General features: G+C 52.8%; 10 protein-coding genes across 10 annotated transcripts; 9 read left to right on the top strand and 1 right to left on the bottom strand.

The window, feature by feature from the left end:
- Positions 1-178: 178 nt before the first annotated feature.
- On the top strand, positions 179-1,694 carry Z517_03935 (uncharacterized protein; the record flags this gene model as incomplete). Its single annotated transcript, XM_013429266.1, has 2 exons — positions 179-1,474; positions 1,533-1,694. 2 exons carry the CDS (start codon positions 179-181, stop codon positions 1,692-1,694), a joined length of 1,458 nt encoding a protein of 485 aa, XP_013284720.1.
- Positions 1,695-2,136: 442 nt separating this feature from the next.
- On the top strand, positions 2,137-4,242 carry Z517_03934 (uncharacterized protein; the record flags this gene model as incomplete). Its single annotated transcript, XM_013429265.1, has 4 exons — positions 2,137-2,594; positions 2,651-3,341; positions 3,390-3,517; positions 3,564-4,242. The coding sequence occupies 4 exons, from the start codon at positions 2,137-2,139 to the stop codon at positions 4,240-4,242; spliced, it is 1,956 nt and encodes a 651-aa protein (XP_013284719.1).
- A 399-nt stretch (positions 4,243-4,641) lies between these two features.
- On the top strand, positions 4,642-5,082 carry Z517_03933 (uncharacterized protein; the record flags this gene model as incomplete). Its single annotated transcript, XM_013429264.1, has 2 exons — positions 4,642-4,782; positions 4,831-5,082. The coding sequence occupies 2 exons, from the start codon at positions 4,642-4,644 to the stop codon at positions 5,080-5,082; spliced, it is 393 nt and encodes a 130-aa protein (XP_013284718.1).
- Positions 5,083-6,512: 1,430 nt separating this feature from the next.
- Z517_03932 (uncharacterized protein) lies at positions 6,513-8,069 on the top strand (the record flags this gene model as incomplete). Its single annotated transcript, XM_013429263.1, has 1 exon — positions 6,513-8,069. The coding sequence occupies one exon, from the start codon at positions 6,513-6,515 to the stop codon at positions 8,067-8,069; it is 1,557 nt and encodes a 518-aa protein (XP_013284717.1).
- Positions 8,070-8,881: 812 nt separating this feature from the next.
- Positions 8,882-10,196, top strand: Z517_03931 (uncharacterized protein; the record flags this gene model as incomplete). The annotated part of the gene is made up of 4 exons (XM_013429262.1): positions 8,882-8,950; positions 9,015-9,224; positions 9,292-9,312; positions 9,369-10,196. The coding sequence occupies 4 exons, from the start codon at positions 8,882-8,884 to the stop codon at positions 10,194-10,196; spliced, it is 1,128 nt and encodes a 375-aa protein (XP_013284716.1).
- A 1,754-nt stretch (positions 10,197-11,950) lies between these two features.
- Z517_03930 (uncharacterized protein) lies at positions 11,951-13,400 on the top strand (the record flags this gene model as incomplete). The annotated part of the gene is made up of 3 exons (XM_013429261.1): positions 11,951-12,294; positions 12,350-12,842; positions 12,897-13,400. The coding sequence occupies 3 exons, from the start codon at positions 11,951-11,953 to the stop codon at positions 13,398-13,400; spliced, it is 1,341 nt and encodes a 446-aa protein (XP_013284715.1).
- A 1,546-nt stretch (positions 13,401-14,946) lies between these two features.
- On the top strand, positions 14,947-16,846 carry Z517_03929 (uncharacterized protein; the record flags this gene model as incomplete). The annotated part of the gene is made up of 6 exons (XM_013429260.1): positions 14,947-15,346; positions 15,403-15,585; positions 15,635-16,378; positions 16,433-16,478; positions 16,531-16,586; positions 16,644-16,846. 6 exons carry the CDS (start codon positions 14,947-14,949, stop codon positions 16,844-16,846), a joined length of 1,632 nt encoding a protein of 543 aa, XP_013284714.1.
- Positions 16,847-17,751: 905 nt separating this feature from the next.
- Z517_03928 (uncharacterized protein) lies at positions 17,752-18,622 on the top strand (the record flags this gene model as incomplete). Its single annotated transcript, XM_013429259.1, has 2 exons — positions 17,752-17,766; positions 17,852-18,622. 2 exons carry the CDS (start codon positions 17,752-17,754, stop codon positions 18,620-18,622), a joined length of 786 nt encoding a protein of 261 aa, XP_013284713.1.
- An 853-nt stretch (positions 18,623-19,475) lies between these two features.
- On the top strand, positions 19,476-21,269 carry Z517_03927 (uncharacterized protein; the record flags this gene model as incomplete). Its single annotated transcript, XM_013429258.1, has 4 exons — positions 19,476-19,860; positions 19,951-20,252; positions 20,346-20,467; positions 20,540-21,269. The coding sequence occupies 4 exons, from the start codon at positions 19,476-19,478 to the stop codon at positions 21,267-21,269; spliced, it is 1,539 nt and encodes a 512-aa protein (XP_013284712.1).
- Positions 21,270-21,456: 187 nt separating this feature from the next.
- On the bottom strand, positions 21,457-23,307 carry Z517_03926 (uncharacterized protein; the record flags this gene model as incomplete). The annotated part of the gene is made up of 5 exons (XM_013429257.1): positions 21,457-21,706; positions 21,844-22,527; positions 22,582-22,697; positions 22,760-22,929; positions 22,977-23,307. The coding sequence occupies 5 exons, from the start codon at positions 23,305-23,307 to the stop codon at positions 21,457-21,459; spliced, it is 1,551 nt and encodes a 516-aa protein (XP_013284711.1).
- Between the last annotated feature and the right edge of the window lie 462 nt (positions 23,308-23,769).

The raw sequence follows: 23,769 nt of genomic DNA, 5'->3' as shown, positions 1-23,769 counted from the left end.
ATAAACTCAAAAAAAGTCAATCGCGCTGCATCCCGAACTTCTCCATTGGTTTCCCTCGACCTGAGAAGCTCCCCATCACACCCGCCGCTCTTTTCTTGTACAATTCCCTTTGGCTGTCCCTGGATTCTTCAGCTTCATGGATGTCTCTTACTAGCTTTAATTAATGCCATTCGCAACCATGGGGGGACGCGGGCGTATTTCTCCGAAGTCGACAGTCGTTTGGCAGCCAGTGGCCACGACCCCCATCACAGCTTCTTCACGATTGAATTCACATCCGTCAGTGTGCCCGTGGTGTCGGACGAGATCACACTATCCAAAGTCAGCTTCGCCAATTGCCCAGTCGCAAACGAGACGTCATTTCTCGAGCTCCTCGCCTCGGCCATCATGGGCCGCAGCAGTTCAAAAGATCCAAAGCACGGTCGCCGAGGTCCTCCCCTCCTCCGCCAGACAACCGACCAGCAATATCACGATTGATCCCCTCAAGATTGTCGCGAAAGAGTTGAAATTCCTCAACAAGAACATCCGGCAGTTGCTTGGTTCGGGACACCCGATACTAGACACGGTTGCCAAATACTATACGCAGAGCGAAGGGAAGCATGTCAGGCCGCTACTGGTGCTGCTGATGTCGAGGGCGACTGCTTTTGCTGCGAAGCAGCCGCGGCCAAGATATGATGTGCAGCATACTTTATCCAGAAGTGCTATTGACACACCGATTACAAGTCCGTCTGTGCTGCTGGACAAGAATCCGGACAAAGACCTCCTGAACTATTCCTCTGCCGTGTCACCATTGACGAATGCCTCGAACGAGACGGAATATGCCTTTCCTAACGATACATCCATTCTGCCTTCGCAGCGACGACTGGCGGAGATTACGGAACTCATCCATACAGCTTCCCTTCTCCACGATGATGTGATAGACCACTCCACCACACGCCGCTCAGCACCTTCCGCAAACACCACCTTCGGGAACAAGATGGCTGTGTTGGCAGGGGATTTCATGCTCGGGCGCGCATCCGTGGCTCTCGCTCGGTTACGTGACCCCGAAGTGACAGAGCTGCTTGCAACAGTCATTGCGAATCTTGTGGAAGGCGAATTCATGCAACTGAAGAACACTGCGAGTGATGAGAAGAATCCCAGCTGGAGCGAGCAGACCATTTCATACTATTTACAGAAAACATACCTGAAATCCGCGAGTCTGATCAGCAAAAGCTGTCGTGCGGCCGCGTTACTCGGACAGTGCGCCCCCAATGTGGTCGAAGCTGCATATCAATATGGGAAGAATCTGGGCCTGGCGTTTCAGCTTGTGGACGACATGTTGGATTACACCATATCTGGGACCGAATTGGGGAAACCGGCCGGTGCAGACTTGGAGCTAGGATTGGCGACCGCGCCGTTGCTGTTCGCATGGAGGAACAGGCCCGAGTTAGGGATATTGGTGGGCAGGAAGTTTTCAAAGGAGGGTGATGTCCAGAAGGTGAATTCCATTTGCATTCTTCATGTCATTGCAATCTGAAGCTGACTATAATTGACAGGCTAGGGACATCGTATCGCAGAGTGACGGTCTCGAGCAGACTCGCGCCCTGGCTCAGGAATATGCAGACAAGGCTGTCTCCTCAATCAGCGCATTTCCACCCGGCGAGGCCAAGGACGGCCTAGAAGAGATGTGTATAAAGGTTATGAAGCGTCGAAAGTGAGCAATCGACATGTTTCAATTAGCTCAACTTCTACTGTACCATACATCTATTCAGATGATTCCAAAAATGAAGAAGGTTTACTCAACTTTGAAAGGTCTGAAGACTTCATCACCGGTTCGTCGCAGCAGAGGGGTCAATGAAATCCGGCAGTTGTGGACTTGCGATTTGTTAACAGACGAACAAGAACGACAATATCAGTCCATGTCGTGTGTAGGTGCCTAGGTGTCTATACTCTGATTCGTCCAGACGCCCCTGAACAGATACAGTCGAATGCGCCTTGCCCAGCATAGCCGCACCTGCGCCTACAACATTTCTTCAGTATTTATTCTCTATCTTCTGCCCTCACTTTGACTGCATTTCCATGTTTCTGCACCCACACACACACCCACACACATTCGTCTGATCTTGCTGCTGTCGAAACCTTACTGTGATCTTCGGCACCATGGATCCTGCTTCGGCGTCTGTTGCGTTTATCGGCTTCGCTGCCAGCCTCACAACATTTGCTGGCCTGGTGGTCGATTCCGTCCAGACCCTATCCGAGCTTCGTCGCCGACTGATTCATGCCCCTGAAGAGCTCAAGCGGCTCTTGTCCGTGCTTCGGCAGCACGAGTCGATTCTGCTTGAACTTCGAGATCGCATCAGCTTGTTTACGCCGGAGGAGCTCCCCGCTGAGCTACGACAATTTTGGGAGGAAAACAATACACAGATGGCCGCAGACTATGCACGGTTGAAAGAGCATGTGGAAAAGATACGGACCACGTTCCAAGAGACGACGATTACGAAGAAATCTGTACGAGCTCGAATCCAACAGATCTTACATTTGCCGGAGATCCAGGAGCTGCAAACACGTCTACAAGGAAACATAAGCAGGTTCGATGTGGTGCTCTCTATGGTAGCTGAGTATGTCTCTTGGAAGGACACCCTGCGAAATCACACTGATTCCATACTTTGAACAGGCGGCGACTCCGAAACCAAAGCCAGGCGCTTGACAGCATCTCACATAATGTGATATCTAACTATGCGACGCACCACCAGGACCTCCAAGGCATTCGTTTATCCACGTCTAGGACCGAAAGCTATCTCTTGCAGCAAGCCGTACAGCTCAGTGGAATACAAAGTCGGCTACACCTTATCTCTACTCGGTTGAAGCAAATCCCGGCTCGTAACAACCACCCATTTCAAGGATTTAACCTAAACCAAGGTAGCAATCAGGCTCGAAGACTTTGGCTTCGACTTCCCCGATCGGCCAGAATCCTATTAGCCGCAACAGAAATGAGTCTCGTCCGTCAGTACTGGTTTGGATCTTTGATGGTCGACGTGACTTGCGACTCAAGCCCGCAAGAGCCCTTGACGTGGACGAGGGACGAATCGGAAGACCACACATACGTTGCGTTCACCTATATTCCTCCGAGGTGGTTATCAGATATGTGTATCACCGTCTCAATGACGCTTGCGGCACCTCTACAGTTTCAGAGGTCTCACCTTAATTTGGACCTTAGAATTGTCGATTGCCTGTCATCCTGCGATGTGCAGGGTCTACAGAAATTGTTCGCGCAGGGGCTGGCCCATCCCTTCGACCTTATACCACCTCGCCAAGTGGACGACAGAGGCTTCTCATATTTCCAGCAGCCAAGATCGGTACTAGAGGTAAGTGTCGTTGACGGGTTCTAGAACCGCGATCCTGACTCGAGGCAGATATTTCTCCATCGGAGCAACTACAAAATCACTGGAACATATCATAGAGACTGCTCATGGTCTAGCATGTGTCTCTTGATGCTTGATCAGATGGCTTCTAACAGCCAGGACAGTGACGAGGCTGAACAGTAGGTCGACGATTAGGCACCTCGGGGTGACGCTAACACTATCAAGAATGCTTGCAGTCCTTATGGAAAACCAGGCGTACGAGAAGAAAGATGCCATCGACTCAGTCATAGACCGGGGAGTCGACCTTTCAGATGTCTTGAATGCGACGCCATACCAACGACACTCGATTCTTCTGATCCTCTACGCTACCGGCCCAAGAGCCTTTGCCCACGAATTTGTACGCCGGCACGTTGGTCTGCTAGAATACTATGACATGACCCCGGCAAACTCCTGGCTTCTTCGAACCATTGCCCGGTCGGAACCAGGGTTTCGATCTAAGTTGGTTTGCGAACAACAAGAACTATGCGGTCAACCTAATGGCAACAGCCGCAAGAAAAGTGGACCAGACATCTGTCTACAAACGCAGTTGAAAGATATGCGCGAGGCTGATGCCGAAGAGAGAGACCTCTATTTATCAACTCTGTGTGCGGGAGGACCTGCCGCAGTACTTGACGCCCTCCTATGGTATCCAGGCGAGCTCCCTGAACTTAACCCCAAGCACGAGGGTGGCAGATTCCTTCAGCGGTATCTTGAGATATCTGCCGCCTTCGGGAACAGTCCTGTCTTCAGACGTTTGATCCAGGCCGGTGCTGACACTACCGTTCAAGACCACCTATGGAATGTAATAACACGGAATTACAGGGTGACTTGCTATTTCAACACGTCCGGTGACCAAATCAAATAACGATCTGACATGGCGGAGATGCTCTTACCAGATGCTTCGCCGTCGCTTGCTTCGTGTTTGACGCCTTTAATGCCCTACCTGATGGTCCCAGCCACCTCACGAGCCAGTTACCCGCTGTCGCACTACCTGACTAGCACCCCAAGGATACCTACAGCGCGGATGCCCGGTGGATTAGCAATGAGATACACACCCTACTACATCATCGGATTGTATGGCCCTTTTCCAGTCGAAGATAATATTCCAAGACTTTTGGTGGCAGAGGGGTTTTCAAGGAGGGCAGCATCAGCGGCTCTCTTGGGTGCAGCTGTTCTTCACGGAGATCAAACTATCCTCGCAACAGTATTAAGTGAGAATAGTGAGTTGGAGTGGGAGGACATCAATGGTTTGACTCCACTAATGATGGCCATTATCTTGCGATCCTTTGAATCTGCAAGGAAATTGCTGCTGCACGGCGCTGATGCAGAACGTATCAACTCCCATGGATTCTCAGCCAGACAGTTGATCTTCAAGTTGAGAGATCTGTGTGAGGAAGATGAGGAAGTAAGTCCAATCTACCGAAGGTGAAGAGACACTCAGCTAAGAATACAGGAATATATGCAATCTCTGCGCGAGGAACTTTGTGAGGATGTGGGCTTTTTCATGAACACTGTCTTCCCTTCAAAGAGAGATTACAGAGGCACCTTCGAGGACTTCAATGATGCAATTGATTTGCTGGGGTTCGACGACAAGGACGAGCAATCACAATTCGATGCGACAACCCAGGACATTCCAAAAAGACTAGGCAAGCTTTACCTTCTTTCCGACCATACTCATGTACTAATTTGTGCTCAGAAGCTATGAACATAGCATCGGACTTTCCACCCATGACGATACATGTTCTGGTCATCTTTGGGTACCTTGCTTGCATTCACGCCCATATGAGCTACGACACCCGGGACTCTCTCGACTGGATCTTGCAGCTGCCTCCCTCGATGCTGAGACTAGCGGGCATGTCGCTTCTGGCGTTGCTTTGCGTTTGGCTGTGGACAATGATGGTCAGATATCAGTTCGTTGACGCCCATCTTTGCCATTGCTGTGAGTATGGTGATGTTCATCAGCACGAAATATCGCTCGAGCTTTGGATTCTGTCTTCTCAGCAGCAAATCCTAGATGATCGAGTGTCACAGAGCTCTCGGAAAGGCCTCGAATGCTTCCCGTCCTGCGGGCGTCACTGAGGTGTTCATGGTCCTGGGGCTCGTCCATCTCAAAGCATGCCAACGCTCAGGTTTGTTGCACTGTGCGTTAGGTTGTGGCTCAACAAACACGTACCGGCGTGCCTCAGCTTCTCCTGCCCAAACTGGAGGCCTTCTCAGTACCTATCGACCCTTGTCCTAGTGGTCGCTTCATTGCCCCAGCATGATCAGCTCTTGTGTTAACTTTCCTTGTTAACTTTCCTTGTACACGCGCTGTGGGCCTGAGCTGCAAGGCTACAATACCCCATGTCCATGTTAATAGCAGCTTGACTTCCCTTTGCACGCGCCATGGAACCGAGACCCGCGACAATCGAAGATCCTCCAAGGTTCGCCGGCCGGACTGCGGAGGCGTGGCGAGGCGAAGGTGATGTCTTTGAAGTAAGGCCACCCACCGCGAAAGCACCCGGTTGAAGCCACTCATTGACCGGTGGCAGCAGTGCTCCAGTCACTACTGTCCCGTGGGGTAGTTTAGCCTGCGACCGAAGAGCCTTGCAGATGCATGTATCTCGTATATCTCGCTTACAATTGGGTAACCGACAGGGCTACCCGCAAGCCCCTCGTTCAGTGATATGGTTTGCGGTAAAGGGACTAACACTAGCTCGACACAAATACAAGGACTTGTAAAGCCGGACGCTGCCAAAGACGAAAATCCTTCAATGACTAGTTATATATCGTTGAGGTTCCTTGTGCTGCCTGAAGTATTCCAACTTGAGGCAGGATAACCACCTATACATACACAACTTGGACACATCCACACCTGGAGCTGGGTCCATTTTCTCTTCGCCTGAAAGTGTTCGAACGCAACTGGAACTCTCCGAGGTCTGAAGTCCAACAGCAATGATGGGAGTGTCAGCGAAGATGCCAACTCTCATGTCTGTCATCGACCTCCGGGGCCCTGCCACTGGGGTTGAACAGTGTTCCCTTCCACGAACGAGGAAAAGAAGATGGCACTCCAAAGTCTTGACTGGCTGTCTCCGATGCAAGCAGAGGCGAATCAAATGCAGCGAGGAGCGGCCACACTGTGCTCGATGCAACAGAATGGGTCTACCGTGTCCAGGTTACAAGGTCCCTGTGGCCCGCGTTTTCGAGTATCGACCGCCGTCCGTCCTCCACTTCGATTGCGAGTTGGACAAAACAAGATACGAGTACTTTGTCCAAGTTGGGAGTAAGATTTTGGCGACATTCCAGCTCAACTCGATGCCCTTCTGGACACGCCTCGCACCCCAACTAGGTCTTCGCCATGCTGCTGTTCGACACGGCTTGACTGCCCTGGGTGCTCTCCAAGCTCCCTTCCACAATATCACATTGGCGGCTGAAATGCAAGCACAACCACGTCCCGAGATCTCGGCGCTGGCCATGTCACATACGCACAAGGCAATACGCCTGGTTCGGACTGCCGATCCCGCAACATTGCCGACTGAGGTCTCGTTGACCTGCTGTTTGTTGTTTCTGGCGATGCAGTTCTGGATTGAGAAGACGTCTTCAGCCACCATGCACATTATGGCGGCGTATCGTATCCTGCAAGAGAGGTTTGGCTCCGACGCATCTTCATGGGTCGATTCTCGGAACATGCCCCGCGATTTCGCTACTACGTTTATTCCGTCACTCAACGAGCTCATCAACCATGCCTGCACGTTTTCGGACGACTTTCCCCCGCCTGGGTCGGGTATCCCGGAAAACTATCATCTCGACTATGACGTGGGTCAGATATCCAACATTTCAGATGCGAGGAGCGCTCTTGATGGGGTCGACCGGCTCCTTAAATGTGTTTTGCGAGCAACCTCAACGCCTGGAACGTCACAATCCCTCGAAAAGAAGATTGTTCTGGCATTCGACTGTCTGGATCGCAAACTACAGGCACTGCACCACATGAATGTCCTCTCAGAAGATGGGTTTGATTATGTCCACCTCTGCCTTCACCTCCGGGTGGCCAACGTAATGTTTTGGACGACTGGACAGCCTGACGAGGCAGGGTTTGACGCATTTCACGTCGACTTTGAGTTCATCGTGAGCTGTTGCCGGGAAATCATACATCTGGACGCTGCTGGTCCTCGAAGAAAGCAGAGCGTCTTGAGTCCGAGTCTTGGGGTCTTATCCCCTTTGTTCTTCGTGGCAACTCGGTGTCGAGAATCGAGGTTGCGTCACGAAGCGCTCAGCCTCCTGCACGAGGCAGGTGTAAGTGAGAGGGGATGGACAAGTTGCATGGCCTTTGCCATTGCTCGTTTCGTGGTCCATGAGGAAGAGCGTGGACTCCATGATCTCCTTGTTGGAGAAAACGCCGCGGATCGGCCGCATCGCCGGCTGAGATTGCACGATATCCAGGTCGATACTCCATCGAGAACAGCACACATCACATACTTTGTATTCGAGCAGAGCCACCAACGCAGAGCCCCCCACCCTCTTGAAACCCCTGCTCGCAAACCCAGGCTGAACAGTATTCAGTGCAAGGCAAGCATACCTTACCCGTCACACCCATCCGTCGAGATTGATGGTGTGACCTGCCAGATGCCTCGGAAAGTATTTCAGGCCTGCGGATACTCGAGCATAACACTCTTCAGGCAGCGTTTGGGATGTCATTGTCCGCGCGAAGAATGACTGGATGCAAGAGCGTGTTGAAAGGGGTCTGGCGTGACCTTCAGTGGGGGAAAGTCAACGTGTCCATGATGGAGGTGAGGGTATTTCTGGTGGGTCCTGGTCACAGAAGCACGCCTTGTAATGGGAGTAAGCACCAGATGTTCAGATTCAGCGCGCGTATAAGGGTGTTCACTATAATTGCTGAGAATAGGCCGTGTCTAATATGACACGAATCCATTGAGATCGGTTGTGCTTAATACCTGCCAGGTTAGGTAGAGGGGCAGAAGGGGGTAAGGGGATATTGAACTATGGAAGGTTTACCGAGTCATATCCGGACTAACCTTAATCCGACATGACCACCTCATGTTCCGACACTTGATTAAGCTGATGTCGCACCTTGTCATCACTGAACGCTGCTTGGCTAAAGTGCCAGTTTTGACGGTGAAGAGTGCTGCTGCTGGACGACACCCGCAAAAGTATCATGACCGAGGTTTTCTAACGGCACAAAAGGCGACGAGATCGAGGCATATAACGTCTTGAAAACTTTTTGGTTTCTCCATCTCACTATCTCGCATCAACCCGAGTGGAAAGAAAATGGCGTCGGGCCCTCATACCTTTGTCACCATGGTGGTATGTCTCATTTTCACGCTCTGCGGAATATTCTCTTTTTTTTTTTTTGACCACTTCGCTTCATTTGCTGCTGCGGTCAAGATGGCAGGGAAGGGGGACGATGGGACGTGGGATGAGTTTCCCAACTCGAGCACCCCATGTTTCTCGTGTACTCATCCTTCTTCCAGACCCGATATTGCTGTGCTAGTCCTGATTTCCAAATCATGCACCGAATGGCGCTTGATGCTTTCGCGATTCGAATGTTTCTCATCTTGCAAAGTCCTTTTTCCGCGGTACTTTTGCTGTCACAGCGTTAGGAGACCCTCGAATATTGACGGGATACCGTCCTCTTTCTAGGTCTTTTCCCCTGAGAAATTCCAGGGAAACCCCTTGGCCGTCGTTTCCGTGCACGGGAACGCGCTCTCCCAAAAACGCAAGGCGCAGATCGCAAGGGAGTTCAAATTCTCCGAGACGGCCTTTTTGCACGATGCTCCCGGTCCCGGTCAGCCCCGGCTACTGGAGATCTTCTCGGAGACTGGGGAAGAGTTGCCCTTTGCCGGTCATCCTGTAAGTCTCGCAGCACGCAAAGCTGTGGCGGTGGTTCAGATGGGATCCGACTGACACAACTTACCAGGTTATCGGAGCAGCATATTATGTGCGTTCACAATGGTCCTTCACCGAGTGTGAGAAGTGCTAATCTTACCCCATCAGATATTCAGCTATCTCGAGAGAATGCACTACGGCGGCCCCGCCGACCGAGACACTCAAAAGCAGACCGCCGTGCTGCTGACGAAGGCCGGCCGTATACCCATCTTTTTCAATCCTTACCGTCAAGTGGCTGCCTGCGCAGTCCCCTTCAACTTCCACATTCACGCCCACCGCGTTCCGATCAACAATATTATCTCCACACAGCCGCATATTCAAATCGTCCCGACAATCGACAAGGAAAGGGACAAGACCTTTCCTTTAGTCTCGATTGTCAAGGGCATGTCCTTTGTCCTCGTTGACCTCTCTGACAATGCCGAGATTTTTGGCGCCTTGCAGGCAGCCAAGTCGCCAGAGGTGGAGCTGGACGCTAAGTGGTCACCGAGTTTCGTGGGATGTATGTATTATAGAGTCCTCGCAAAGTCGGAACAGCCTGGGGAACCAGCTATCCACAACATCCAAGCAAGGATGATTTCTCACGGCATTGAGGATCCGGGGACTGGGAGTGCGTGTTGCGCTCTGGCTTGTTATCTGGCATTGGGCAGCCCAGGCCCAGGTGCTTCATCGGAGTCGGAAAAACCTGCGGAGGAGGCAGCGGGCAACGGAAAAGACGATTCCGAAATCGCAAAGAAAACAGAGGAACTGAAGCTGGGAGAGGCAAAGACTGAGAGGAAAGTATTTGGCATCCAACAGGGAGTAGAAATGGGGAGGCTGAGCACTATCGCAGTCGAGGTGGACGTCAAGACCAATGCACAAGGGAAGAAGAGCATCGCGAATGTGATTCTATCGGGCAGGGCGAATTTGCATCTGAAAGGGGAAATTCTGGGTTTCTAATCTTTGTCGAGCACAAGCCATGGCACGGTGCACCGACTAGTGACAGGAGGGAAGGGGGTCTGCGCGCCTGGAGAACTGAGTTTTAGATTTCTCCTGGTGAGGTTGAAGTCGGATAGTGTCGACGCCGAGGGTGAGCCAGCATGCCTTGCGCGGGTCGCCCAGATCCGTCTACGGAGCGAAGATGGTTCCGCCCACGTTGCAACGTTAATTGACAAGCTTTACGTGGCTCAAGTTATTGTGTAACGTGGACTGAGTACTGGTACTCCGTGCTTGCTTCATCTGAGCAGGGTGAAGCGAGAGCTTCAGCCTTTAGCCCTTGACGCAATCATGGGGTGGAGGACAGAAGGCGCTTCGATGGCCGTTTTCCGTGCTCTTACGAGGTACGAGGTAAGCCCTGAGGAGAACGGCCGCATCTAAGCCTTTTTCCCTCGGGGTTAACTCACTAAGGGGAAAATGGTCGAACGCTGGTTGAGGCGCTCGAACCATGGAGCGCTTCAAGCTGAGTCCGGAGAGTGGGCGATTCGGTAATCGGCACAAGCAAAGCTTGACCAAAGCTTGAGTGCGAAGCCCAGCAGTGTGACTGGCAGGGGGGAATTTCTCACGATCGTGGAGTAGGTACTCCGTAAAGGCTAAGAGATGGCAGCCATGGTGCTTGTCAAATGAATTATTTTTAGGAGGGTTGGGAAGAACGTGGTCTGGGCGGTTGCAGATGGCGGAATCGGGAAAGAACGAGACCCTCTTAGCGGAGGGGGTGGAGGATGAAGTGGAGATCTTCATTACAGTTTAACCAAGGTACTAAAGGTACTAGAAGAAAGGCGGACATTGCAGGAGGAGGTTTGTGTTTTTGCTATTCAACCTCCAGATCCGTAATATGGAGGTTGGATGAGGGATTACGGGGAGGCAATATGACGTTGTCAGGAGAAGGGCAGGAGGTTCTAGTGATCCACCAAGACACGCTAAACGCGGCTGGTAGTGGTTTAGCAGAAATATCGTCCCAGATACAGCTAGCTTCCGAATCTGGTGGAACCTTGCTAAGACCTCAAACTACCAATTGGGTGGCCTCACTCCAGGCTTCGCTACAGCCGCCCGTTTCAGACACGCCTGTTTCCCTGGATTCTCCGACACGTCTCGAAACCCTCTCAGCTTCACCTTTGGTCCCCTCTCCATTCTCCCTTCTTGCCCGTCCTGTCTCGCCTCTAGGTGAGCTAATTGTGTTTCTAAAACATTGGCAATGCTTGATCGCCCTCGCAACCACGCTGCGGCGCCATGTTGCGACCAACCTGTAACCTTCGAGGCTGGCACTATGCCCTCCCTGACCTGACGCACGGGGACACCTAGAGAGCCTCTTCTGTGTCATCTTCCATCCTGGAAACATTTGCAGCCTCAGACGAAATCACCATGGACCACACACCCATCTTGCCCCCCAACGACGTTACGGTCCGAAGAGACCTGAGACCTGTGCCAAGCAGAATGCATAAGAGGTCGGTTTTTCCTTCGCATCAATGTGTTACTTCTCTCCATCGTGGCAGTGCCTCTACATTCCTTTCGCAGCAATTGAATTGCGACCGTTCCAAGCAGCTTTTTTTCTCTTCCAACGCACACTCCTTTTTTTTCTGGTTCAGACCGCGTTGACCGCGAAGTCTCTCGTTCGATTGCTATCCCTCTGAAAAAAACATCTTTTTTGATCCCGCACTCCCAAGTCCAAATTCCCAAAGGAAGGCTTGTTTGATATCACCAAACCCCAAACCGACACAATGAAGACATCTCAACTTTTGACCTTGGCAATTGCCACTTTCGGCCTCACGACAGGCGCCGTTGCTCAGCGAAACCGTGGTGGAAACAATGGCGGGAATGCCGGAGCGGCAACCACCACCGCAAACGCCGCGGCTTCTACCACTGCTGCGGCTGCAGGAGGCAACAATGGCAATAACGGAAACAACAATGCTGGCGGCAATGCTGGTGGCAATGCGGGTGGTAACGCTGGCGGCAATGCGGGCGGCAACGGTGGTGGTGATGATCTTACCTTGCTCGCGAGCAACGTCCAAGCTGCTAGCAACTTCATCGGCAACCCCAATGCTCAACAAGCCAATTCCGATACGTATGTGTTTGCGTGATTCTCATTCTTGACCACTGAAGTGACTAACTCCCTCTAGTGATCCGGCCAACTTCATCAACTTCTGCACAGGCAAGACTTTGACCAATGGAACTCAGAACACCGCCGGGTCGTGTAACGGTGTGGTCATGGGCGATATTCCTTCCAACAACAATATGGTCTCGGCCATCGTTATCTTCCCTGGCCCTGGAGACGACTTGACCCCCAACCAATCCTTCGATATTCAAGTCCAATTGACCAATTTGGTCGCCGGTTCCTTCACCGATCCCCTCACCACTTACTATGCTGCTCCTCAAGAACTGCAAGGCGGCAACATTGTTGGCCATTGCCACGTCACTGTCCAGGATCTCGGCGACAGTCTGGCTCCCACCAATGCCCCGGACCCGAAAACCTTTGCCTTCTTCAAGGGTATCAATGACGATGGCAATGGAAGAGGTCTTCTTTCGGCCACCGTTGACGCTGGTCTTCCTGCTGGATTCTACCGTGTCTGTACAATGAACAGCGCATCTAACCACCAGCCTGTCCTTATGCCGGTAAGTTCTGAAGACTACACTTCTCATAGAGAAGCAAAAGCTAATTAGAATTAGGTTGCGCAACGAGGTGCTCAAGACGATTGCCAGAAGTTCACCGTCGGCCAAGGCAACGGCAATGCGGGCGGCAATGCAGGTGGCAACGCTGGCGGCAATGCCGGTGGCAACGCTGGTGGTAATGCAGGTGGTAACGCTGGTGGTAACGCTGGTGGTAACGCAGGTGGTAATGCAGGTGGCAACGCTGGCGGTAACGCTGGTGGCAACGCAGCCAGCTCTACCACTGCTGCTGCTGCTGCGACAAGCACCGCTGCTGCAGGCGGAAACGGCAACGGCAACGGCAACGGAAATGGAAACGGCAACGGAAACGGCGCTGGCAATGGCGCTGGAAACGGTGCAGCTACCACCACGTCGGCCGCTTCTTCTATTGAAACCGGTGCAGCTGGCTCGAACTCTACGACTGGAGGAAACACCGGATCTGGTCGTGGAGGCAGATTTGGCGGTGGCCGTGGCCGCTACGGTCGTGGACGTGGACGATTCGCCGCTCGAGACCTCATTGCATGAATGTGATCCTGTCAATGTGTGATGACGCCAGAAAAACACCGAACCAAAAGGGAGGGAACAGGTTTGTCTTGATCGTTCCCACATGACGCAGCATTTTTATCTCTTTACTTTCTTTTCTATGTCATAGAGTGTATAACCAGAATCCGTCTTTCTGCTTTGAGGAGAAGGGGTCAACAGACGCCAGGAATGGGTCAAGTGTGTTTTGGTGGGAAACGACGAAGCGAGAAAGCAACAGAGCAAGGGAGAAGCAAAAGTCGTTGGGTGCGGAACGACCACAGAACTCTGATTTGGAGGCGGGTGTGCGGGATCGAGCAAGACTCGCCAGGAAAATTACCCTTGTGCATTGTGGATAGCGGACTAGCCAGCAAGCTGAATTGAATCGGGAGACTCAGACCAGAACAAACCAGGACTCTTAATTCATTCATTCCATGGCCGCCGGCAAAAAGGGGGCGAAGTACATACCCGTACGAGTACTAGGTATTCTTCGTGTGGTCGAGGCCTAGACTGGTTCTTCAGAAGCTCGCTTTAAACCCCCTGCCAGCTCTCGCCCAATCGATCCATGTGACGCGGTCGCTCAACCCCTTGAAACACCAACCAGATCCTACAAGGAGGTCGAGTTCGTCTCAGAACACAGTCCAGTCATCTCGGCTCTGAGTGTCTCCGGTCTCGTCGTCCAAGAGCCCAGATGCTTTTAGTAGTCGAGTCTGCCGCACTTGTTTTGCAACTCTTTGTACCCGTCAATCGATCGTCGCCGTTGAGGGCCATGATGATCGTGTCAAGCAGGGTCCGGACATGGTTAAACCCATGCGGTATGCAACGGCGCTGAGACGTGGGAGAGTGATCGACAGCACATCTCGTCGCAAAGGTGAGGAACATGATGCTCCAGTGAGTGACACGTCGATGGCCGGGGGAGTCGTGACGACGAGGTACAGTTTGTGGTCTTGTGATCAACCCTACTAACTGCGCAACTAACAAAATGGTCGAACGTACCCCAACCCTCGCCTGACGTCATTGGTTTGGTCGCCTAGTCGCCCAAACATATACTGGGCCACAAGTGGCACCCAAGTGGCATAACTGACTGACTCGTCAGGGTCGTGTCACCAACCACTGTGATCCCCATGTGGGTGCCATGTTCTGTCTTAACAACCTCTTGCTTGTGACTCCTGAAGCCCGTCAGGGAGGCCTGGGACCCCAGATGCACGCCGAGCACCGAGACCCGCATCCCCGCATCGACCAGTCGTCTATTTGCGGAGTTGCTTTGGGGCTGGAGGTCTTCGCAGAGTCTGTCAAGCCAACATGTGTGGATTGCTCCGAGGTATGAAGTCGGTAGGACTATTTGAGCAAGGCGGCGAACATGGGAAGCACCCTCCGTACACTAGGTGACTCGGTGGTGTCGACAACGAACCCCGCCAGTCTTCTTGATGTGAACTTTGTCTACATATGGTCAGCATTTATCTGACCTTTGCTAGAGGGCAAATGCTCCTTTACAGGAGGGTATCTCTCTTGAGACTCTGGCCTCCATTCATCTGACAGGAATTACACAGCCATGATGCTCTCCTTGAGCCAGATCGCTGCAGTGGGCACTGTGCTGGGGGTGGTGTCCCATCTGACATACTTCATCCACGGAGAACACCATCGTCAAGCATTTCAATATTTTGTGGCCTTTGTGACGTTTCCTATTATCGCCACCGGAGCGCAGCTCACCTTTGGGGTCCCTGTGGTGTTGGCTCTCCAGCAGACGGCCGTCCTCTACACCACCTACCTGACCGGATTATACTCGAGCCTGTTCCTCTACCGAGCTTTCTTCCACAGACTGCGCTCTTTTCCTGGCCCGTTCGGCGCAAGGTTATCGAAACTATGGCACGTGTGGAAGGTGGCTCCGCACGTTGACAACTACAAGCATCTGACCAGAATGCACGAGAAATACGGGACCTTTGTCCGCACGGGTTCGTGGCAAAAACATATGGGAGGTCGTCATCTGTTTGTTGATTGATGTTCTCAGGGCCCAATGAAATCTCCACGATCCATCCCGATGCGGTCGAAGTCCTTTATGGAGCATCCTCCAAATGCACCAAAACCGCTTGGTACGAGGGCAATTCTGAGTTGACCTCGATGCATTCAACCCGGTCAAGACAATATCATGACCTCCGACGGAAAGCCTGGGCTCGAGGATTCACTCAAAACTGTGAGGAAGTGCTTGTGGTGTGACGCTTCTCTGACTAAACGTGTCCCAGCACTACGAGAATACGAACCTCGCGTCGAACGGTACACCCAAAGCCTCGTCGAACAGATCCGCGCCTTTTCTGGGCAGCCTGTGAACGCCGCACAGTGGTTCAACTACTACAGCTTCGATGTCATGGGAGATCTGGCCTACGCCAAAGACTTTGACATGCTCAAGAGTGGGCAGAAGCACTGGGCCATAGAGATCCTCAACGCTGGGCAGCGCGGGATTGGAATCTTTGGACCTGTGCCATGGCTGTTCCTCATCCTCGAGAAGTTCCCACCCATCACCAAAGAGTTCCGAAAGTTTATCAAGTTTTGCGAAGATATGATGGAGGAAAGAATGAAGATGAAGGTCGGCAAACCAGACATATCATCCTGGATCTTGCAGTCTCCTCCCATGACGGGCACCGGCTACAGCGAACGTGCCTGGCTCACTGGCGATTCACGGCTCATTATTGTGGCGGGAAGTGACACGACTGCTGCGACGTTGACTCATCTTTTCTTCCATCTGGCCAAAGACCAATCTCAAATCGACCGCTTGCGAGAAGAGATTCAGTCCTTGAAGGGCGACCTCCAAGCCTCAAAGTTGCTCACCCTCAAGCATTTGAATGGTGCAATCAACGAGGCGCTCCGGCTGCATCCACCTGTCCCCGGTGGGGTCACCCGGCTAACGCCAGTCGAAGGCGTTACCGTGGGAGGTACTTATATTCCTGGCAACGTCAACGTGTGGGCGCCACTATATCCTTTGTTTCGATGTGAGTTGACCTCCTCTGAATGTGAGAGACCGGCGTTGAAAATGATTTCCCTAGCTCCGGAATGCTATGTTTATCCCGACGACTTCATTCCCGAACGATGGTAAGAGCGGCCAAAGATGACTGCCAGGACACTCGACTAATGTCGTCATCAGGTATAGCAAGCCAGAATTGCTTAAGCGCGGCGACTCATTTGCCCCCTTCCTCATTGGTGAGCAGGAAGCCTGTTCTCATTCTTAACGCATCTGGATTGACATGTTCTCGCTAGGACCGTATTCTTGTATCGGCAAACAGCTTGCTTTGATGGAAATCCGCTCAGTGACCGCCCAGATCCTATTGAATTTTGATGTTGCATTCGGTCCTGGAGAGGACGGAACCGCGCTGCTTGAGAAGACGCTGGATACTTTTACTCTAGAGCTGGCGCCCTTGAGTCTGTGCTTCACCCCGCGAAAGCAGGAGGTTGAAGCTTGAAGAGACGGGAAGTCTGGATCGTGTCAGGACCAGAAGATTGCTGCCACGTCGGACCCGTATTCTCCAGAAGTCGGAAGTTTTTTTTTTTCATGAAGATATGATGATGCAACCAATTTCTTAAGTCAGACTTTGGATGGGTCCGTACAATTGACCAATGCCGTACTGATTGATCCCTACCATATGTGTTGTTGGTCGCCTCAACAAGTGAGACTTCCAACCCAAGCCCTCTGCACCTCAAGATTGAAGCTATTGCCTCACATTCTCCCATGCTTCAGCCTATGCTCTAAGGATTTATCAGCATTGATTAGAAAATCTGAGTGGTACCCCCTTGTTAAAACTGAATCTTTCAGCGGTCCATGGCGCGTGGTGATGAAGCTCCAGGCACCGCCAGGCAGAAAGACGGAGAATACGAAGGGGCAGGGGATTGAGAGGCACGTACGCCAGATCAGCTGACGGCGCGTTTTGCAGATCTCGAGCGTCTACCAGTAGTACCAGGCACAGTTTCGTCAGAGGAGACCCTGAGCCAGTGCGGGAATGGAGGGGAATGAGAGCACCGCTTCTTTCGTATCGCCGGGCAAATGCAATACGTCGGCAACGGGGTAATTTCAGCCCAGGTGCCTGGGATGCATGCATTTGCGTGCCGCTGTATACGACGACCAGGGATTACTTGGTCAAGAGAAAAGGGTGGAAGGGTGCCAAGGGGATTGAATATAAAGAGCTGAGGTGTAAGGTGAGTTGGGTTGGGTTCTGCTCCCTGTGACTTTCTTCAGTGAACAAAGTGTGAGGACAGCAGCTTATCTATCTCGTCCACAAGCCTCAGACCAGTCTCTGCTATTACTTACTGCAGAAACGCACATCGTGTTGAAAACCCCCCAGAAATCTCGTCAGTAGAAGAGAAGATCAAAATGGTCAATATCAAGGTGATAGTGCTCCTTTCTGCTACTCTTCCTCCCCCCCGGACTGCCAACTGGTTTGTTCGGTGCTAACCTCCCATTACCTTCAAAGATCGTCTCGCAGGCTGAATACCTTCCTCTCCGTTTGTCCCTCCTTGAGGCCGAAAAGGAGAACACTAGGGCCCGCGACAAGCTCGGTCGCCAACGCCGAGCTCTCCCTGTGGTCGAGGTCACGACCCCGTACTCCTTCACCAGCGAGGATGGGAAGGAGGTCACCCTCGCAGACCTTTTTGACGGACGACCGCAGCTCATCATCTACCACTTGATGTTCAGCCCGGACTGGGACGCCGCATGCGCCAGCTGCTCGCTGTTGGGCGACTCGGTGCCAGACCTGCGCCATTTGAACGGCCACTCGACCACGTTCGTCGCCGTGAGCCGGGCCCCGATCGACAAGATCCGGGCGTACAAGAAGCGCATGGGCTGGACGTTTCCCTGGATCTCGTCGTTCGGGTCCAGCTTCAACTACGACTTTGGCGCCACGCAGGACGAGGCCGTCAAGCCCGTCGAGTACAACTTCAAGGACAAGTCGGAGATGGAGAAGCGCGGGCTCGCCCACTTTGCGACGGGCGAGCAGCCAGGTCATTCGGTGTTTGTGCTCGGTGGCGAGCTGACCGGCATTGGCGACGAGGGCAAGATCTACCACAGCTACAGCACCTATGCCCGCGGTGGGGAGCCCATCATCAACACCTTCACCTGGCTGGACATGACCCCGTTGGGCAGACAGGACGGACTCAGTGGCGTGGGCGGGCTAGGGTTCAAAAGGCACGATGAGTACACCACCGAGGACTTGAAGGGGTTACCCATTGCAAAGATTGGGGCTTGAAGAGTGGGATAATAATATCAGAATAACCGAGAATGTTGGATTGGGCATATGTATCACAGCACGGGTGCACATGCCAGTTTCTAGTATTCTTTGCATCGGGGAATGCACCAAAATGTAATGTTGTTGACCATGTGGCCGCGGGTGTTTTCCTAGTCTCTTTCGTTGTCCGTCCCTGCATCAATAAGCCTCGTGTATGTCGCACCTGAGCTGTTTGGTGTGTCTTTCTCTGGGTTCCGGGTGCCCTCATCATTGCCCAGCCTATCGAATCTTTTGGACTTTCGTGGCTTTCTCCTCCTCTGACTCGCGCCTCCTCCATGTGCAGACCACTCATCTCGTTGGCTCGGTTTCTCACCGTTCGAGATCGTCGCTCGGCGCCTCTTTACAGGCTTGATTGCGCCTATGCAGGTTGAGTCATCGCTCGCCAAATCGCCCGCCTAGGTAGCCCATCCGATTGGCACAGTCGCAGGCGGTCTCTTCGCTAAGAATTCGAGTTCACCTACAAGTAATATTACCGCGTACTTGGGGGCCTCAAAGCACTAATCACCGGCGAGGAAACAGGGCGCTGCTTACAAAGAATGAAGCATAGGGCTGGGTACCAGGTACATGTACCGAGTCTATGCTTGAGGTGGTCAGGGTGGTTCAGGGGGCTATTTTCGGTACGAGAACTGGTACGTCGTGAGTGTCGACTCTATATGTTTTTCCTTGATTCGTGTGTATTTCCCTCTCGAACTCTCTTATAGGCTTCCTCTTCTATTTACACAGGTCATGAAGATGTTTTCCACTATTGCGTCTCGATGATACCTCCCCGCCGAGGCCACAGCCTCTTCCTCTTGCCTCTGCTCTCTACTCCATCATGTTCATCACATACACGCACGTGGACCAGCTGAAGTCGCGAGCCAAAAAATGGCAGGTCAGCTCCTACCAGAACCAGCGGCGCAAGGAACTCAAGGCCACCCTGCCCGCGACGGACAAGTCTGCTCGGTCTAAGAGGCCCAGAGTCCTAACCTGGAAGCAAATCCCCCAGGAAGCTGGAAATGTGGGTAGTGATCAGACCGAAGAAAGATCAACGGCACCCAGCTGGGATGACGATGATGATCGTGTCAAAAGCGAAGATGTGCGCGTGGCAGTCGTCTCCTGGGAGCCTCACCTACAGGCAGCCCCGGGGAGTCTCCGCTGCGATCCTTTCAATTCCTATCCCATGCAGTCTTCCGGCCGAGTGCAGTTGACGGTGGACTACTGTACGCCCGTTTCCTTGATCACGGCTCCCTATCCTCTCCGACGCCGATCTATTGCAGGTGGACAAAACGTCAACAACTAATGCTTCCCAGACACCCAGATCTATGCGCCCATGAACCTTGGCAATTACCAGGACGACCACGGGGGCAACTGGCTTTTGTCACACCTCTTCCGGATGGCCGTGCAGGCTGACCTGCTCTTTGAGGCGACCATGCTGTTCGTATGGAGTCAGCTACCCGCGAGCCAGCTGGGTTCTTCTCCGGAAGAGCTCCAGCAGACCTTATTGAGCCTTCGAGGGAGCGTGATGCGGAAGCTCCATCATCGTCTCACCGTGCCGCGGCTGTGTTGCGACGATGTGACCATCCACACCGTCTTAGCATTGATGGCTGGAGATGTAAGCAGTTTCTTGGACCTCTCTTTCTTGTGCCTACTGCAACCATGCTCTAAGATCTCGAGAGAGTGTTGATTCATGTGCCTTGCTCGACAGTTCCATCGCGGACAAGATGACCACGTCGAGCTACATCGAGAAGGACTGCGGCGCATTGTCGATCTGCGCGGCGGCTTGTCCACCAGTGACATGCCGCCCCAAACGCGATATTCTGTCACCGCGTGAGTAATCCACGACTTTTAGACCCAAGTACCAGATGTCCAGTGGCCGCCCTTGTTGACACACCCTGTCAGGACTGAGATGATGTGCGACTATGCGATCCAGAGACGCAGTCGTTCCCCAAAGACCAACATCACCCCAGACAGCACGTTGACGTATCCAACCCATCCATTCCCGCCATCTCTCTCCAAAGTCCTGTCGGCCCTGCCCGAGGGATTCAGCGACCTGGCCCTGAAAACGCGACTGTCGATCCAAGTGATCCGCCTTCTCTACCGCATGAGCAAGACGGTCGAGAAAGGCCCAGCAGAGTTCCCCGTGGACACCTCCATCGCCGTCGAGATGATGCGGCTGTCGATGGACTCGGGCGCCCGGCCGCTCGAGAAAGCCATTGTGACGCTGAGCTTCGTCTTTGGCCGGTTCCTGTTCGACGTCACCACCAAGGGAAGGGGGCCCGTCAACAGCTCGCGACGCACGTATCAGTCCATGGAGACGACGCTGCGCACGCTGTGCCAGTCCATCTTTGAGCAGCTGCACCCAATCGACTGCGCCGGGCGTGACTTTGTTGCGTGGGCCGTCTTCCTCCTCGCGTCCGCGGGCGTCGACTACGGCGTCCCAGCGTCCATGCAGCGCGACATGCTCCGGCGCCTTTACGTCAGCGCCCCGGCCGTGAGGTGTTCCGAAGCCTTTCTGGAAATGCTCCGCAAATTCCTGTGGCATGAGAAGCTCATGCCTTGCGCGCAAGAGATGTGGGAACGGACGATGGAACAGAACAACACACCCCAAGTTGATAAAGAGCGAGGATAGAGCGCAGATACCCCACAAATGAAAAGAAAGGCAGAGAGAAGGGAAAAAGGGAGGAACTTTGAGATAGAAACGATTTCAGATCAACTTGCTTTTTCCTTTTCTCCCGCAGCCCCTTTGTCGGACTGTTCTTAGGGGTCCTCAAATCTTCATTTCATGATCGAGCACTTTGCCCGACATTATGGCGTTATTAGAGGGTATATCTGAAGCCCTTGTTATCCAGCTCCGTGACGTCGTGCATGCCCATTTCAATGGCCTCTTTCTCCTCGTCCACCTCCACCACGCCCGACGCGGCGGCCTCGCGGTCCCGTCTCTTGTTCTCGAGGAACATGTAGATGTACAAGACGACGATTGCCACCAGCTTGATCGTGTACCCGACCAGCATGGCCACGTAGGCGGAGTGGTATCGCGGCGCCTCGCTCGACTTGAAGGTTTGCGGCCTGTCGGGTTTCGTGGGGTCAGTTGAAAAGATCCATCAGTGGCACAGTTTCGTCGTTGAAAACAATGTTAAGAATAGGGAGAGGGGATGACTTTGGGGGGGTTTTTTTTGGAGAGGAGAAGACGCAAGAATACTCACCCGATAATGTTGCCAACGCAGTAGCCGGTGAAAAGGATCGCGGCTGTGAGTTGCTTCTTCGTATACCCGGCGACGTTGGAGCTGACCATGGTCAAACTCATGCTGAAGCCCAGGCCTTGGAAAAAACACAACCACAGCCCGACCATCCGGCCCCATTTGTTGCTGTCGGGTAACCCGACGAGTAGCGAAGACCCCACGATGCAAATCGTGTTGGCCACGATCATGGTGATGCATCTGAGATTCGGCCACTTGGAGCAGATGATGCCTCCGCCGAGGAGGGCGAGGAACTGGACCGCGCCGCCGGGGATCTGAAGGTACTGTGTCCCCAAAGTGTCGACATTGAACGACTTGATTACCAGCGACGTGAATTGAGTGATTGCCGAGTTCGGGACCTGCGCGCCGACGGCCATGACGAACAAGATCCACGTCTTGGGGTCTCTGAACGTCTGCCACATCTGGTACGACTTGAAATGGCGGTTCTTGATTCCCTGCCGGTTGGCGGAGACACGCTTCGCGGCAATCACTTTCTCGGCCTCGGTCAGGAATTTGGCAGTCGAGGGAAGATCCGGGAGCATGATGAGGGCGAGGATGCCCAGAGCGATACTGATGCTGCCGAATATAATAAAGACGTACATCCAGCGTGGTAGCCCGGTTGTAATATGACCAACAGCATAGCCGATCAAGCTCGATACGCTGTCAGCATCCTGATTTAAAAGAATCGACCTAAAAAAAACTTACCCGCCAAACATGGTCGCAATGCCATTTGTGCAATAATAGGCCTCCAGTCTCAAGGGTTGCTCCAGCGATGTGTACCAGATACTCATAATGAGAATGAACCCGGGGTTCACCACTGCCTCAAATGTGCCTAGCTAGATAGTTAGACCTAACCAAGTCATAAGTGTAAACAGTTCACCACTGCCTCAAACTTGCCAAGCAGAAAACGGTTGACAGCGATTCCGGCAAAACTGGAACATGCCGGCGTTGTGATCAGGATAATACCCCAGGCGATTGTGGTGGCCCCAATCACCTTTCCGACTGGAAGTCTTTGTAAGAGATACCCTGCCGGGTACTGCGCCCACAGATAACCTGATATGTTCAGCGGCGCAATTGTTGAGGTCGGGGCCAGCTCTTACCGAAGTAGAAGATGGAGCCTAACCAGGAGTAATCTTGGCCGTGCAGATTCGTGCCCTTTTGCAAACCGTACACACTGGCATAATTGATGCCATTTTTGTCGAGATACTGCAGCAAGTAGATGAGAAACAAGATAGGGACTAATCGCACGTCAAGCTTTCGCAGCACCCTTTTGGATTCGGCCGGGTCGATTTCTTGATCATCACTGCGTTTGTACAGATGGTAGACGTCGTCGAGGTCGGCGGAATTGGTTGGAGAACTGGCGACCGAAGCAGGACTAGACTGGACGGCAGTGATCTTGTCCGCTTCAATCGAAGCTTCGTTGGCGGCCATCTTGTCCCTCTGCTTGAGAAATAAGAATATTGTGGTCTGGGAAATGCCATTGGCGCCGAGATATAAGTATCTTCAGCATTTCTTGGGACCTTTTCTCGTGGATCATTGTTACACAATCACACTGCAACGTCGTCGGTCATCTCCAGAATTTCTTCCACTGACGGCATCTTTCGTCTGCGATTCAGCCGTTGTCTTTGGACATTTGGCGGCCATGATACCATATTGACATATGATCACGACATCCGCTAACGCCCAATCAGGAAAGGGATCTCCACGACAGCATGTAGTTGAGCCAACAGTTAAGTCCACAGCAATCGCACGCCCCTCGGTTCTGAAGAGACGCTTGGCAGAGGCCAGGTCTGTATGTGACCAAGTGAGTGGCTTGTTGTCGATATAGGAAGGTGGAATGACTGAGACAAAAAATCTATGCCACGATCCTGGGTCCAGGTCGGTGAACGACCG

The sequence above is a fragment of the Fonsecaea pedrosoi genome, assembly GCF_000835455.1.
Source record: "Fonsecaea pedrosoi CBS 271.37 unplaced genomic scaffold supercont1.3, whole genome shotgun sequence".
Lineage (NCBI taxonomy): Eukaryota > Fungi > Ascomycota > Eurotiomycetes > Chaetothyriales > Herpotrichiellaceae > Fonsecaea > Fonsecaea pedrosoi.
This window is presented reverse-complemented; position numbering and strand designations above follow the sequence as displayed.